Source organism: Colletotrichum phormii, assembly GCF_030913505.1.
Source record: "Colletotrichum phormii strain CBS 102054 chromosome Unknown BDP81scaffold_12, whole genome shotgun sequence".
Classification (NCBI taxonomy): Eukaryota; Fungi; Ascomycota; class Sordariomycetes; order Glomerellales; family Glomerellaceae; genus Colletotrichum; species Colletotrichum phormii.
Window position 1 is genome coordinate 936,771 of NW_026851454.1, and position 13,920 is coordinate 950,690.

Below are 13,920 nucleotides of genomic sequence, written 5' to 3' on the forward strand. Positions count from 1 at the left end.
TTGGGAGCCGGACCGATGGTACACACACAGTCTGATGTGATGGGCAATATTGGTGATGGCTGCCCTCACTTCCCATCACCTGGTCTATCTGCAACGCTGACAAAAACGTGCAGCTGCCAGCGCAACCAACCCAAGTCCCTGGCAGGCTCTTCTATATATCGACTGTTTGCAAAGAAGGACGAACCTAGCTGGTCGATCTCAAATGGTTTCGGACGACGGGTTTGATTAGTCTAGACGGTGGTCGAGCAAAAGCTTTGGGGAAGAGGGCCACACAGATCTAGTTCCTCCGGGTTTTCCATCAGACGGGATCTTCTTTGTCCTTTCGAACGGCATGTTTGGAATTAGACCCCGTCATTCTCACAACTTGCTACCTCTCCAACGTGGTTCTCGCTTCTCAGAGAATGCTTTGAGGCCTTCGAGCATGTTCTCGCCCCTTTGCAGCTCAGCAAACTCCTTCTCCAGCGTCCACTCGACTGCTCGCTCTACGGATGCCGTCTCCCAGCCCTGCCTCAAACCAGCTCGGGTACATATAATGGCATCCGGGGAGTTGGCTGCAATCGTCTTGGCATAACGCACCGCCTCCTCGACGACCACTTCCTTGGGCACCACCTTGTTCACGATGCCCCATTGCTCCATCTCTTGCGCTGAGACGTTGCGCCCTGTAAGCGCGAATTCGCTTGCTCTCTGAAGTCCGATGGTCCGTATGAGTCGCGGCAAAGCTCCGCCTATGGCCGCGATGCCTCTCTTGACCTCGGGAAGCCCAAAGTAAGCGTCCTCAGCAGCGACGACGAGGTCGCAGTTGACGATGAACTCACACCCGCCACCCATGGCGAGACCGTTGACGGCCGCAATGACTGGTTTCTTGCCCAATCTCTTGCTCAACGGCTTGAAAGCAGGCGCGTTGCCCATGCGCTGGCTTGGATCGGCGTCTGCGGCCATGCTGTTGTTCCACTCCTTGAGATCTGCTCCGGCCGAAAAGGCTCTTCCCGTGCCTGTGATGATTGCGACGCTGAGATTGGGTTCTTTGTCATACCATTTCCAGACCGAGTCCATCTCCCACTGGGCCGCTGTGGACATGGCGTTGAGGTCTTTTGGCCTGTCCATGCGCACAAGCAATACGCGGGGAGCTGGGTATGAGAGCTTGAGAAAAGCTGGCGTTGCCGGTGGCGGAGATTCTGTTTTGAAGTCCATCATGTCGAAGTATTGGTTTTGTGGTTCAGCTTGGTTCAGAGCTAATTGGTGAAGTCTTGCTGGTGGCACGAGGAGCTGTGGTTACGTTCCTCACTCGGCGATGCTATCACGATGTCAACTGCTTGTGGCGGAGTCCGTTTGCAAACTTCCGTCCGCTATCAAGCCTCGCGGGCTCAAATAAAGGCTTAGAACACAAGACAATCCTGGCATCCGGTTCTCGAAGGAAACATCCCAGATCCAAGATTCACTTACCCCCACTCGGGCTGTCTTCCGCGGTGCGTCCATCGGTAGAAGGTAAGAAGCCTTCAGTTTGCATGGCACACATCCCCGATGCTTTGGCCTTCCTCGACGGCCATTGCGCCAGGTTTCGCAGGGGCTTTGACTCGCTCTCCAATCGTGCTCAGCGGGATAAGACGTTTCTGCGCGTCTTTGCAGCGGGTGAAAGAGGGACAACGAAAACGTGGGACACCCCGCAGTGACGAGCCCCAGGGGTGTTCCCGCTTGACGTGCCGAGGCGACATGCCTGTGAGACTCGCTAGGGAGCATCCGTCAACGGATCGTTGGGGGGGGGGGGGGGGGGGGTTGCGTTGCGTGGGTGTGCTCGTCCTCGTTTATGGGCACTGGGCATGCGTGGCAGGTCACTGTGCACTGGCCGCGAAGTTCGGCGTCACAATGTGACTCGAGATGTCTACGACATATTGTGATTGTCTGTTGGTCGACTTGGCGAGAACGATGATGCAGACGTAATTCGACTCATTGGGACACAAGAGCCATCGAAGCCTCAAAAGTGCAACGAGAGGAGGCTACGAGACCACTGCAGGTTGCGCAACGTTCCATGACAGCGACACCAAGTAACCCCAAGTAAGACTTACAGCCAAGCGAGACACGATAATGGCTACGCCGAGGACGAAGAAGCCAGTGCCTTCCTGGATAGAGAACCCCTACCCGCATGTCGAACACAGTCTAATATCCTTCCCTCGAAAACACATCCTCCTCGTCACAATCAACCGGCCGGAGCATATGAACTGTCTCCCCGTGGAGGCGACAATAGAGCTCGGTGCATTGTGGAAATGGTATGATGCCGAACCGGAGCTACGATGCGCTGTGTTTACGGGGGCCGGAACCAAGGCCTTTTGCGCCGGCATGGATCTGAAGCAAAGATTTGATATAATCAAGACAAACGATGTCGCCTTTGACTATCCGCCGGGTCAGTTTGCGGGCATGAGCAATCGAACCGGCAGGAAACCAATCATTGTCGCGTGCAACGGCCATGCTCACGGTATGCTCACTATTGGAACCCGAAGAGATCGTCGTGGATGCATGTGTTAAGACAGAGCTAATGTGGCATGCAGGCGGTGGCTTCGAAGCCATACTCAACGCAGATGTCATCTTCGCTTCGCCAAACGCGACTTTTCGTCTCCCCGAAGTCCTCCGCGGCGTCTCTGCCCTCGCAGGGGCATTGCCTCGCTGCATGATGCTCTTCGGCAACCACCGAACGATGGACCTCGTCCTCACAGGCCGGACAATGTCTGTAGAGGAGGCGCACAATTGGGGATTAGTCAAAGAGATCGTCCCTCAAGAGAAGCTGCTTGAGAGAGCACTCGACTATGCCAGTCAGATCGCTGCACTAAGTCCAGACAGCGTCATTATCTCGCGATTGGCGGCGCGGGAGGCATGGGAGACGGGGGTCAGCAGAGCGACTATGCGCGGACAGGAGTTGTGGGCTGAAGTGATGCTCCGGAGTAAGAACGCAACTGAAGGACTGGCGGCATATCGCGAGAAGAGGGATCCCAAGTGGTTTCCTTCGCATCTGTAGGCTCGCGACTGAAAAATTCACGTCAAATTTTTCGCGGGCTCGCGAGCTCCCAACAAGAGAGCTTCAGGAACTCGTATCCATAACAAATGAACAGCGTCGATGGTTTAGTGGTAAAATTCTCCGTTGCCATCCAGCAGCGTCGGGGAGCCGGGGGTTCGATTCCCTCTCGACGCATTTTTTGCACTTTGCGCTCTCGTAGAATAATTCGACTTCATTTTTGATGCTATCTCGAGATATCTGCATGGTTGTGTGTGTCCTAGTGCACTGCCGAGGTCATGTTCTGTGCTCTTGAGTAGAAGATTTTGCCCGTAAACTCTAGCTGGCATTGCCTGGCACGCCAACGGGATGCTTCTTAATTACGACCAGTCCGCATCCGCACGGGCAAGCCTCACTCGACCTGTTGGCCAGTGTCATCGTTTCCTTCACTCCAAACTCCGCCGACTCAAGAAGAACAACTCTTTCTGCTTCTTCTGACTCGAAAGGTAATAAGATAGTCGGTATTACAGTAGCACAGATGGACCTATATTCGCGACTGAGTCCAAGTTTGGATGAATATGATACACGGCGCAAACTCTTCCTCAAAAACAGAAATCCCCTCTGAATGCCGCCGGCTGTATCCCTGGAAAGCTTCCGCGTCCACGGCATAAAGATCACATCTTTGGTTTCGCTTGCGAAATCTTGGCATAGCCATTGGATCTTGATGATCGTCAGCATCCCGTCTCACCAGGTTTAGTTCTGGTGCTGAGTATGTCACCTGGGACAGACTTACAGAGCAACACGGCCATCGTCCTTGACAATCGTCTCAAAGACAACATCGTCCACTCCACCTAGGCTTTTGACAACCCACATGCGCGTCTCCAGGGTATCTCCGGGATAAACGACGCTCTTGAACCTAGCCCCGTAAGCTCTAAAACGACTCGGGTCGCTGCCGCCCAACTTCTGTAGCAGGCCATGTGCGGCCATGTTCCAGGTGCCTAAGCCTTGGAGGATAGACCCCTTGAACCCGGCGCGTTGCCCAAACGCCTCATCCGCGTGGAGGGGATTGTAGTCGCCGCAGAGGCGGTATAGGAGAGCTGCCTCCGGGGTGGTCTTGATGGTGTGCACGGCATCCGGGGCGCGGTCCGGTGCCTTAATGACCGGCTTTGTTGGGCCCCGGGGGCCGCTGTAGCCGCCTTGTCCTATGCCGAATGCGGTGGATGTCATTTTGGTGTAAGCTGTGTTGGTCTTCTTGTCGACTAGCAGCTGTTCTGCTTCAAGAATCATTGCGCCGCCTGCAAAGAGTCAACTAACCCGGGCTTCATGTTCTCCAGCGTATTGCCTACATACCTTTGTCATAAACTCCTATGACTTTGCTTAGAATCTCCAGATCAAGTCCATCCGAAGACACGGGGATTGGTCTAAGTATCTCGATACCTCGCTCCCCGTCGACGGAGCGTTGGGCGTCAAATGGCGGACAACCCGGGACGTGGCCGGTCACGGTGCGGGCAATAAAGTCAAAGACGTCCTGGTCCGTCTGCTTAAAGGCGAGGTTGATTGGAAACGTGGGGAACGCGGCAAAGTTTGGTTGCAGTTCGTAGAGGAAATGTAGCTCTTCCTTTTGACAGCCGATGGCATTGGCCTAAGAAATCTTTCAGTTGGCGCTCTCCTTGATCCAGGGAAAGTATAGGCATTCAAGAACATGACTTAGGTATTAGAAGACGTGGCCATGATGCTTACAAAGAGGAGAACATCACGACGGTTATAGGCGCACTTGATGGGGGGATGCTCATAGCCGGCTGCTTTGCGGAAGTCAACATTGTCGTAGCGACCAGATGCGTTCTTGTCTGGTCTATCGCTCGAAGCCATCGTGTTTGATCTCTTTAATAACAGGCTGAAGTAAGAGCTTTATCTAGTACGGCGGGAAACGATGAGATTGCTGATAGAGAGGTTGACGACAACAGACTTGAACTCACCAACTGGATGAAATGTCAGGGGACACAGACCGCTAAGTAAGATGACTGACCACGCTGTCGCACTGCCGAAATAGCGCTTTCAGGCGCTTGAACCTTGGCCGAGGTACTCCGCAGTACCTCCAATGCCCTCGGTCAGTCGTGGGGAAAGGTCACACCACGAAAGAGATCTTCGCATACAACCTAGGTGCTTAGATCAAAGCTGTTGTCCATTTCCTCTTATTCTTGATCTTGTCTTTAAGAGTATTCTTCCTCTGCTATACACACATCTGGTCAGACTTCATAATCTTGATAATCGGGCACGGCTTTCAAACACGCGCGGCCGGCGTTCATCTTCAACCTTGACAAAATCAACTGGCAGACCAACAACTCTGGCGCGTAGAAACTCCCCTAGGCTTTTCGCGAACCCATCAAGTACGCTGCTGCTGCTAACGCCCTCCTGTAATATCCCCTTGATAACAAAATGAACCGCCCAGAGCCCTGGGAATTCGCATCTTTCCACCACATAACGAGCTTGCCAGTCGTCTCCTAGCAGCTCAATAAGCCTCTTTCTCGTTATGAAAGCCTGTAACCAGGGCCACGCCAAAGCATTGCGTACCCAGAAGCCCACGTTCGCGTTGCCTCCCTTGTCACCGCTACGCGCGAAGACGAGGTCCCCCAGTGGCCTCTTCACTGTCCTAGATAGCGGGACCTTCGACAACGGCACTATGGCATCGTAATCAGGCTGGCGAGGGGTTAGGCCACCATCTTGACGTGCCTTGACGGCATGTTGCTGCTCACCACCAACAAAGCTCACGGCGAGGGGAATCCGGGACTGCGGAATCAGTGCTGGGAAATACCTGATGTACGGCCTCGGCTCCATAGTCCTCCAGTCCATGCCTAGATGAAGACCGCAATAGCCTTGCAAGCCGTTGTAGAAGATTGCTCTCTTGAACTGCTCAAACGCTGCCTTTGTCGGAGATTGTGCAAACATGCGGAACTGCGTCGTGCATGACTTCTGTGACCGTGGGTCTGCCACCGATGAACCATACTTCTCGATGCTGAACGTTGTGAATTCTGACTGGTCGATCTGGCCCAACACCTGGCTCTTGAGCACTTCGAACTTGAAGTCGGTGTCCAGGCCAGTCGCATACGCTGATATCTCGGCCTGATACCCTCCCATCAAGCAGATTGACAGCTTGGCCGTAGACGGTGGCGGCAACCCCTTGACGCCTGATAGTTGAACACGGTCTTTACCCAACTGCGTGAAGGTTGCACTCTTAATGTCGGCCATGACATCCGGATTGAGATAGTAGACGCCTTGTATCTCATAAAGCAGTTGCGCCTTGCAAGTGTCGACAGACACCAGCCCACTCGAACCCTCCGGCTTCGTGATGACAACACCGCCGGCGGCTCCGATCTCCGCAATCGGGAACCCGGCGTGATGGAGATCCGGCACCTCGCGCTGACCGCAGTAGTTCCCTCCCGTCACATACGGCCCGCACTCAATCAAGTGCCCGGCCATAAGACTCGCAGCAAGCAAATCATACTCTGTCGTCTTCCACCTATGCCACCACGCCGCAAGCCCCATCACGGGACTCGCATCGGTACATCTCCCGCAGACGACGATATCGGCGCCGAGTTCCAGCGCACGCACGATGCCCGCCATGCCCGTGTAGGCATTGGCAGCGAGGAGATCGCCGCCCTGCGAGTGCGGATCAAACTCGACGCCGGCCTGGTCGAGATGCATGACTCGCCCGAACGCGCCGCGTTTGACGGCATCAGTCACATTGTCGCCGCTCACCCAGGCGACCTTGACGTCGCGGATGCCAAGGCTCTCAAAGTACGCGTGCGTCTTCTCGGCAAGGCCCCGAGGGTTCAGGGCTCCGCCATCGTGAACGACTTTGATGCGTTTCTTGGCGACGAGGCGCGCTGCGTCGCCGTTGTGCCATGCGAGTTGCTCGAGGAAGTTTGGCTCGTATCCTAACTCTGGTTGGGTCTGGAGCTCTATAGCCTTCCAGGCGATGTTGAATTCTGCGAGGTAGTCGGCTGTGATGGCGTCTACATTGCCGTGCTTAGCCAGGCGGTATATCTGGTCAATGCCGTCGTTGATGGCGCCGGAGCAATTGCCGATGCGTATAGGTCGTCGAGGCGGATCCATATGGCAGGATGAATGTTATTCGAGATAAGTTAACCTTGATCAAATAGCCCGTGGATATATCATTCGATTACTAGAAACGTTGTTTCGACGTTGAGGCCATTGTATGACCCTCTCGCCCTCCAAAACCCCGAACCGTGCCGACGCCGCCGCTCGACGTTTTGACCTCTGACCTACAGCGTACCACAAGGATCACCGCAGGAAGTCTGTTTGTGCAGAGTTGCGCTTGCGGGTGCTCCCCGAGTGCGACCAAGACCTTGATGATTCAGAAGTTTCATGCAGAGGTACTCTCTTCTCCGCACATCATTGTCTCGGTCTTCCCCCTCCTCTACGTGTGGAGGGTCACTCATTGCATCGTGTCTTGAGGCGAAAGTTCAAGGACCCATCTGCCTTTCAGCAGCCTACCTGTTCCCTGTTCATCTTCCACGCCTTCCTTTTGCCTCATTATCCGAAGCAGGAAATCATCGGATAAGATCCGCTGATGCCGCCCTCCATCCCGCGCGGTAACTCCAGTTCAGTCCTACAGGAAAGGTAGAAGCAAGCGCGGCTTAAATGGCACGAGCGGCTCCAACAAATTGAGGCTCTTTCTCGCCGTCGGACTATTTCAAACCGACTGTTCCTGACACCGACAAAGAATACGACTCTGCGGTTGTCTCTTTCGTCCTGGGATCTTGTGGCTATTCATGACATTGTCAAGAGCTCGTTCATCCGACAGTTTGTTTGAAACAAAACTCAAAAGAGGGAATGCACCGACCATCACGACAATGAGGATATACACATCTAAACCTATCGATATTCCTCGCGTACTGAATCTCACCGAGTTGCTTCATACAAATGCGAGTTCGATACCAGAGTCACAAGTCATCGCCGCTGATAGTCTCACGAACCGGAGCATTACTCTCGGCGAGTTACGGAATCGAGCCGGCCGGATTGCAAAAGGTCTTGCGGAAAAGCTGAAACCGTCGGATCAAGCGCGATGGGTCATTGTGGTACCAAATTGTGTCGAGTTTCTTGAAGTCTTTCATGCCATCCTATGGACAGGCGGTGTCGTGTGTCCCATCAACCATGCTCTCAAGGCATCCGAGATTGGCCATGGGATCGCGGTCTCGAGACCTCACTTCATCGTGGCGTATGGATCGATATTAGAAACCATCCAAGAGGCCGTGGATGTGGCAGCGAGAGAGCTTCATCAGGAAGGGGTACCATGGAAACCACCGCCAATACTATCCATTGTGACACGGCACTTGCAAGCAAAACATATTCCGGATGATTTCATGGCCTCAAGTCAACTCCCCATACCACATTGGCCAGACACATCGAAGCGACTAGCCTCAATACACCTCTCATCCGGAACAACAGGGAAGCCTAAAGGCGTCGAATTGACGCATTACAACTTCGTTGCGAACGTCATGCAACTTGTCGCCCTGGACCACAAACGCCAAATGTTCAACTCGGCATGTAGAATCGTCGCATTCACGCCCTGGGCACACATAGCCATGACGACGGCGCCTCTCTTTCTCGGTCCATATACTGGCATGTTCCATCACGCAATGCCACAGTACAGCATCGAGGAGTTTGGCAGACTCGTAGGCTCGACGCAAGCGACCATGTTCCAAGGCGTTCCGAGCGTGGTACTGGGCCTAGCCAACTCAGATGTAACAGAGCGGTACGACTTTTCCAAGGCACAAGTCATCAACATTGGCGGCGCGCTGCTCAAGCCAGCGCAGCTCTCGAGACTACTCAGCCGGGCACCGTGGAAACTTATTCAGGCGTACGGGATGACGGAGGCGGCTGGGTATGTGGCCTACCAGGGGTTTGAGGAAGTCGTGCCCGACGGGTGCACCGGGAAGCTTTTGCCCGGTATCGAAGCCGCGCTCAAGAAGGAGGGAACGACAGAAGACGCACCTCTAGGCGGCCCTGGAGAATTATGGCTTCGGGGCCCGAATATCACGCGAGGATACGCGTTCAACCCAAGCGCGAATAGGGAGGCGTTCCCTGTCGAGGGTTGGTATACCACCGGAGACGTGTGCCGCATAGATGAGCAGGGACGGCTGTCGATTGTCGGGCGAACAAAGGAATTGATCAAGTCCAAGGGCTTCCAGGTGAGCCCGACGGAACTCGAGCAGATCCTGAACTCCCACCCCCTTGTGAGGGAGTCTGGCGTCGGACCTCTGTGGGATGAGAGCCAGTTGACAGAGATCCCTGCCGCGTGGGTCGTACTCAAGGAGGACGACAAGAATAAGATGGAGGAGCGCGAGATCATTGGAGCTCTGAAGGAGATTCAGAAGGCTGTAGATGAGCAAGTTAGTGGGTACAAGAAGCTTAGAGGTGGTGTTTGGGCTGTTGACAAGCTTCCGAGGAACGCAACAGGGAAGATTCTGAGGAGGGATTTGGTGCGGATGACCGAGGGGTTGTGTTCTTTGGAGGGTGGTGGTAAGAAGTTTGTCGCAAAGCTCTGAAGATGGACTTGATTTGGACGATGTTAAAGAATTCAGCGTACCTGTTTCTGAAGGACTGATGTCACTCACTATACCCAAAGAGTGGCTGTGCCTTTGCTCTCAGTAGCTTGGTCTCTATAGCGTCGTATACTTGGTAGCAATTGTTGTAAAAGGTGGTTGGCTTGATGTCGGCCAGGAGCGCAACATGATGTTGTCCCATTACGAGCGGAATGAATTTATCCATGATGAATGCCTATCCAAGTCTCGTCTTACCGTGTGACCCAGTGAAGCAAGACGAGCAAGTGAAACCAAGTTCGAGGTCGACATTGGGCGATTCGACCTTGCTGTCAGTCGCTTGCCCTGCAATATGCCCCAGGATTGACGATGATATCCGATTGTTACCAGCACTTTCTGCCTTTGGATCACGATCCGAAGGGCTCCTGGCCACTCGTACTTGACTGAAGAGCCGAGGCAAACAACCACAGGTTGCGGGTGAGGGTAGTTCCATTTGGGCCCCTGAAGTGTCCACGAAGCGAACGGCTCTCCGTGTCGGCCGGTAATCCACCGCAGTAGGTTGACCACCGTGATATCGCATCTCCACTGATACCGATTGCCAGACTTACCTTGGGCAGAAATTGTACATGACGTTGGGGCGTGCTAGGAGTTTGCCTTTGAATCCGGGCAATGGTTCCAAACATGCCACTCTTCTCTACACCGCTTTACGCGAGAGTAATAGTCAAGACGTCAACTCTAGTGACCCGTCAACAAGACCGCCTGCGCATGTTGGACTTGTCTGGTCAGATCCTACACATCGTATTCGATAGAGCAAGCGTGGCTTTGTTACCAGAAAATTGAAAGTGGTCAAAATTGAACGATGGTCGTATCCCATCCGTCTCTTGATTCATGATATGTAGAGTGTCATAGATCCCATGCCTTCGTTCTAGGCTAAGGGCATCGCTGGAAAGCCGTTACCAAGCGAAGTACCCTCTCCCTATACCGTCACAACGGATCATCCGTTGGACAAGGTTCCTGTCATTACCCGTTCCCAGTGCCGTTTCGTATCACTCATTCCTTACGCCCTCTCCCGCTCCTGTCTGCGGACCTCCTCCTGAAACACATTCCTCCCCGGCGCAGAACCCGGCGGCGGACTCGTCGGCTCAAGCTGGATATCCGCGCTGCCCTTCTGCCCATGCATACTCCGCGGTTGTCCCGTGGGATGCGCCGCGTTCTGGCGTTCCACCGCGGCAGCGACGGCTGCGTGACGGCGGCGACGCCTGATGTACAGCCACATCATCACTCCGGCGATGGCGAGCGAGATGAGGATGACGGGCAATAGGATGGCGAGGAGGTTCGGTCTCGAGGTGGATGGGTCAATGTCCAATGCCATCCTCAGGGTGAATACGGGTCCCGTGACGTTCTTCTCTTCGCCGGTGTCGGGGTCGTTGTACATGAGGATGATGGTCATGTTGTTCGAGGTCTTCTCCTCGAGGTCGGTCAGGTGAGGTGTCCATGGAACCCAGCCATCGCCGCCGCTGAGGTTCGTTACGGAGAATGCGGGTGCATTGTCGGTGATGCCGTTGTCTACGTCGAAGCCGACGATGCCAATGGGTGTCGCGGGGTCGGCAAAGAATGTTGTATCCCAAGCGACTTGACGAATATTGTTAGTTAACTGATTTGGGGGTGCTTAAGGCGGCCCCGCGATTCAGACATGGACGGGACGGGATGAAGTTAAGCTTACTGTAGTACGTCGACTCCACGTGCAGAGTGCTACCCCGTCGAGGTTGACAAAACGGACCATCCTGACCGACCCTATTGTTGCACACGGCAAAAACTCCTCCGAATCCCTGGGTATTGCTCGCCTGCGGTGGCGGTGGTACGCCTGTGCTGGTTGTGAGTCCGCCGGTGGTGGCCGTGACTGTGTAGACGGAGCCCGTTAATGAGTATGGGGGAGGGCTGATCGTTGTGCGTGCGCCATTGCTGGTGACTACTGATGGCGAGATGGTCCGGGCATTGCCGTTTGAGTCGATGGAGATCCAGTCGTTGACTGGGCCGGGACCTTGATTCTGCCGCGGTTGGACGGCCGCGGCTGATGATGATGTTGCGAAGAGGAGAGCTGTCGCCGCAAAGGCGGACAGCAGCCGTTGTGTGTTTGTGAACATGGTCTCGAAAGGGTCCCTCGATGCTGTGCGAAGCTTCAAATGTCGGGGGAGCACAGACGTAGTGGGTGAAAGTGCATAAGTAGGGAATAGTCCTCGGCCGTATTCCTAAGTCGAGTCCGCCTTTGTTCGCTCCGATATGATGAGAATCCTTATATTGTCAGAAAGGAATATCTCGAGGGGAATCAGGTCGCAATGAGCTGCTTCTCTAAGAACAACAGATCGACATGGATCGTAAGAGAGAAAAGAAAGATCGGCTGGTGATGGACCACTTCGTCCCGGATCCTCTACGGCTCAGCGTACCGTACCTTGCTGGGTATCAAATATTAAGCGGCACCGCTGAGCAAGGGGGAATCCGCAGAGAAAGGAAGAAAAAAAGAACCCAGAAGAAGCGGATGTTTGCCGGCTTGGGGTCTCGCAACGCGTCATACGAACATGGAATGGAGGGGCATCGGGCGTTGGTAGCAGCAGCAGCGGTAGCGGACGCAGGCGGCAGTAAGCACGCAAATGTATTCGTTCGCGATCCTCGAGTTCGAGCCGAGTCTCCAAGTCCAGGGCTGGTTGCGCCAGTTGAGCTGGCGTAGCGCACCACTTTGTGTGTTGGGTGGCTGGAGTAGGTAGAGCAGACGAGTGCTCAGCAAGATGGCGCTAGGTAACTTGAAGGCTTCAAGGGAAGAAGAAGACTCTGGCCCAGTCAAGTTAGCAACAAGTGGGAAGAAGAGAATGTAGTGAAATCCAAAGGTGGAATGGCCATTCTTCTTGTGCTCCGCATGTCCCGCTGCCCAAAGGCCATTTTGGCGGGGGGACCAGCGTACCAGCGCTGGCTCATGGTCAATCGGCACCCAATGAGGAGGATGCTGGGCGTGAGGAACACATGCTTGGCAATAGACAATCGCGGGCATGGCACGGCAGCGTGGCAACCAGTTGATAATGGGCGGAGAACGCCAAGGAGGTTGGTGATAGGGTGAAGGCGTGGACAGATGGGCACCGCGGTCTTGGAAGATGGAGCTTGGACGGAGTCTTCCAGCAGTTTAGCACGTTGTCGTCTCGGCAAGCTCCAGAATCAATGGTTCGAACCCGGAACGCCCCTGTCGAGCAGTGTTGGCGTGCTCTGGGCGCATGTCTCACGGCGTGCCACGGTTTTGTGTGTTTGGTAATATACATGTTGGCACTCTATGCCATGCCATCATTCACGGTGCCGGAGTGCCGTAGTGTTCTCTCGTGCCTCTGTTGAGTTTGCCGGTCCGTCTTGGGATTTGAATATCACAAAGTTACGGTGTGTTGACTGGCATCTCTCTACGGAGTACAGTCTTGACAAGAACGCCGTCTCATCTGGTCTCCCCTCCAAGGGTCCCAGACTTGACGTTTGACAGGCCAAACTGGAGACATGTCTGTTTTAGCTCAGGTAAAGCAGACGAACACCACTTGCAACGCATGTACCGCACAGTAGTGTAGGGCCGGTGTGTACTCCGTTTCGCGTTCATAGGGAAAGGGGGTTTGATGGCTGGGCTGAACTTTCTGAAGCGAAAGCTGCGAGAGCCAAGGCAAGATGGACTTGGGATTCTCGTCGACGAGAGGGGCGATACGACTCGGAGAAGACAGGGAACAGCGTCGATACGGCAATGGGCTTACCATCAGACAAGTGATTAGTGCGGGGTTGGCAGCAACTTTGCAAGCCCTGCCCTGCAGCCACCACTCAGCAGCAAAGTCTAATGGGCGCCAAGCGGTTTCTTTGCGTGACAGGAGGGTGGAGGTGCTGTTTTTATCTGTGCCGTTGCCGTATGAGTGGCCTTTTATCGCCATCCTCGGCGATGCGAGAGATGGGCTACTTAACCTCGTATTCCCCTTTTTGTAGAGTGACGAGAAAGGGTCGCGGTCCGCGGGCCACGATGTGTCTAGAGGTTCACGTTCTCAACAGCAGATTATCCAGCTGAACAAGAAAAATGAAACTGGAAAGGCGGCGGATGAACGCTGCACGTTCTCAACGTCTTTGAAAGTCGACCAATATTGCAGTGCATGGTGTAACGCGGGAATGGTTTAGCCCAGACGCCTCAACGCTCTTGGCTTCGATTTGCTTGTGTCAAGACTCAAGATGGAGTGTAAGAAATATTTGTCCGAAGTGGTGGGATGGCAGAATTGCGATTGCGAAGCGTGTTGTCGCACAGAGAGGTGGTTGGTCGATGGACGTCAGGGCAGACCCAAAGGCAAAGCAAAGGGACGAGTTCAGACACTT

The 13,920-nt window shown here is 54.3% G+C and overlaps 7 protein-coding genes and 1 non-coding gene across 8 annotated transcripts; 3 read left to right on the plus strand and 5 right to left on the minus strand.

The window, feature by feature from the left end:
* Positions 1 to 52: 52 nt before the first annotated feature.
* BDP81DRAFT_376453 (enoyl-CoA hydratase/isomerase) lies at positions 53 to 1,487 on the minus strand. Its single transcript, XM_060586742.1, has 2 exons — positions 1,444 to 1,487; positions 53 to 1,294 (listed from the first exon to the last, which is right to left on the minus strand). The coding sequence occupies exon 2, from the start codon at positions 1,192 to 1,194 to the stop codon at positions 358 to 360; it is 837 nt and encodes a 278-aa protein (XP_060444322.1). The 5' UTR covers positions 1,195 to 1,294; positions 1,444 to 1,487; the 3' UTR covers positions 53 to 357.
* A 595-nt stretch (positions 1,488 to 2,082) lies between these two features.
* BDP81DRAFT_461912 (carnitinyl-CoA dehydratase) lies at positions 2,083 to 3,007 on the plus strand (the record flags this gene model as incomplete). Its single annotated transcript, XM_060593835.1, has 2 exons — positions 2,083 to 2,470; positions 2,544 to 3,007. 2 exons carry the CDS (start codon positions 2,083 to 2,085, stop codon positions 3,005 to 3,007), a joined length of 852 nt encoding a protein of 283 aa, XP_060444323.1.
* Positions 3,008 to 3,100: 93 nt separating this feature from the next.
* BDP81DRAFT_t192 lies at positions 3,101 to 3,181 on the plus strand. The gene has a single exon. It is a non-coding gene; the product is annotated as a tRNA-Gly (tRNA).
* Positions 3,182 to 3,322: 141 nt separating this feature from the next.
* Positions 3,323 to 4,952, minus strand: BDP81DRAFT_350942 (HotDog domain-containing protein). The gene is made up of 4 exons (XM_060586210.1): positions 4,724 to 4,952; positions 4,334 to 4,625; positions 3,777 to 4,278; positions 3,323 to 3,703 (listed from the first exon to the last, which is right to left on the minus strand). Exons 1-4 carry the CDS (start codon positions 4,850 to 4,852, stop codon positions 3,658 to 3,660), a joined length of 969 nt encoding a protein of 322 aa, XP_060444324.1. The 5' UTR covers positions 4,853 to 4,952; the 3' UTR covers positions 3,323 to 3,657.
* A 271-nt stretch (positions 4,953 to 5,223) lies between these two features.
* On the minus strand, positions 5,224 to 7,246 carry BDP81DRAFT_490703 (uncharacterized protein). Its single transcript, XM_060595292.1, has one exon. The coding sequence runs from the start codon at positions 7,094 to 7,096 to the stop codon at positions 5,237 to 5,239; it is 1,860 nt and encodes a 619-aa protein (XP_060444325.1). The 5' UTR covers positions 7,097 to 7,246; the 3' UTR covers positions 5,224 to 5,236.
* A 611-nt stretch (positions 7,247 to 7,857) lies between these two features.
* Positions 7,858 to 9,617, plus strand: BDP81DRAFT_350948 (AMP-binding enzyme; the record flags this gene model as incomplete). Its single annotated transcript, XM_060586211.1, has 1 exon — positions 7,858 to 9,617. The coding sequence occupies one exon, from the start codon at positions 7,858 to 7,860 to the stop codon at positions 9,550 to 9,552; it is 1,695 nt and encodes a 564-aa protein (XP_060444326.1). The 3' UTR covers positions 9,553 to 9,617.
* A 986-nt stretch (positions 9,618 to 10,603) lies between these two features.
* On the minus strand, positions 10,604 to 11,690 carry BDP81DRAFT_321556 (uncharacterized protein; the record flags this gene model as incomplete). Its single annotated transcript, XM_060584625.1, has 2 exons — positions 10,604 to 11,178; positions 11,270 to 11,690. 2 exons carry the CDS (start codon positions 11,688 to 11,690, stop codon positions 10,604 to 10,606), a joined length of 996 nt encoding a protein of 331 aa, XP_060444327.1.
* Positions 11,691 to 11,901: 211 nt separating this feature from the next.
* Positions 11,902 to 12,693, minus strand: BDP81DRAFT_41097 (uncharacterized protein). The gene has a single exon (XM_060589141.1). It carries the CDS (start codon positions 12,587 to 12,589, stop codon positions 12,113 to 12,115), a length of 477 nt encoding a protein of 158 aa, XP_060444328.1. The 5' UTR covers positions 12,590 to 12,693; the 3' UTR covers positions 11,902 to 12,112.
* Between the last annotated feature and the right edge of the window lie 1,227 nt (positions 12,694 to 13,920).

What these genes read in the sequence shown, in the direction of transcription:
- BDP81DRAFT_41097 (XM_060589141.1), bottom strand. Translation starts at nt 12,589, where the DNA reads ATGCCCGCGATTGTCTATTGCCAAGCATGTGTTCCTCACGCCCAGCAT.
- BDP81DRAFT_350942 (XM_060586210.1), bottom strand. Translation starts at nt 4,852, where the DNA reads ATGGCTTCGAGCGATAGACCAGACAAGAACGCATCTGGTCGCTACGAC. An exon ending in CATAGGAGTTTATGACAAAG is followed by an intron (nt 4,279 to 4,333) that starts GTATGTAGGCAA and finishes GACTCTTTGCAG; the next exon opens with GCGGCGCAATGATTCTTGAA. An exon ending in GACGATGGCCGTGTTGCTCT is followed by an intron (nt 3,704 to 3,776) that starts GTAAGTCTGTCC and finishes ACGATCATCAAG; the next exon opens with ATCCAATGGCTATGCCAAGA.
- BDP81DRAFT_490703 (XM_060595292.1), bottom strand. Translation starts at nt 7,096, where the DNA reads ATGGATCCGCCTCGACGACCTATACGCATCGGCAATTGCTCCGGCGCC.
- BDP81DRAFT_376453 (XM_060586742.1), bottom strand. Translation starts at nt 1,194, where the DNA reads ATGATGGACTTCAAAACAGAATCTCCGCCACCGGCAACGCCAGCTTTT.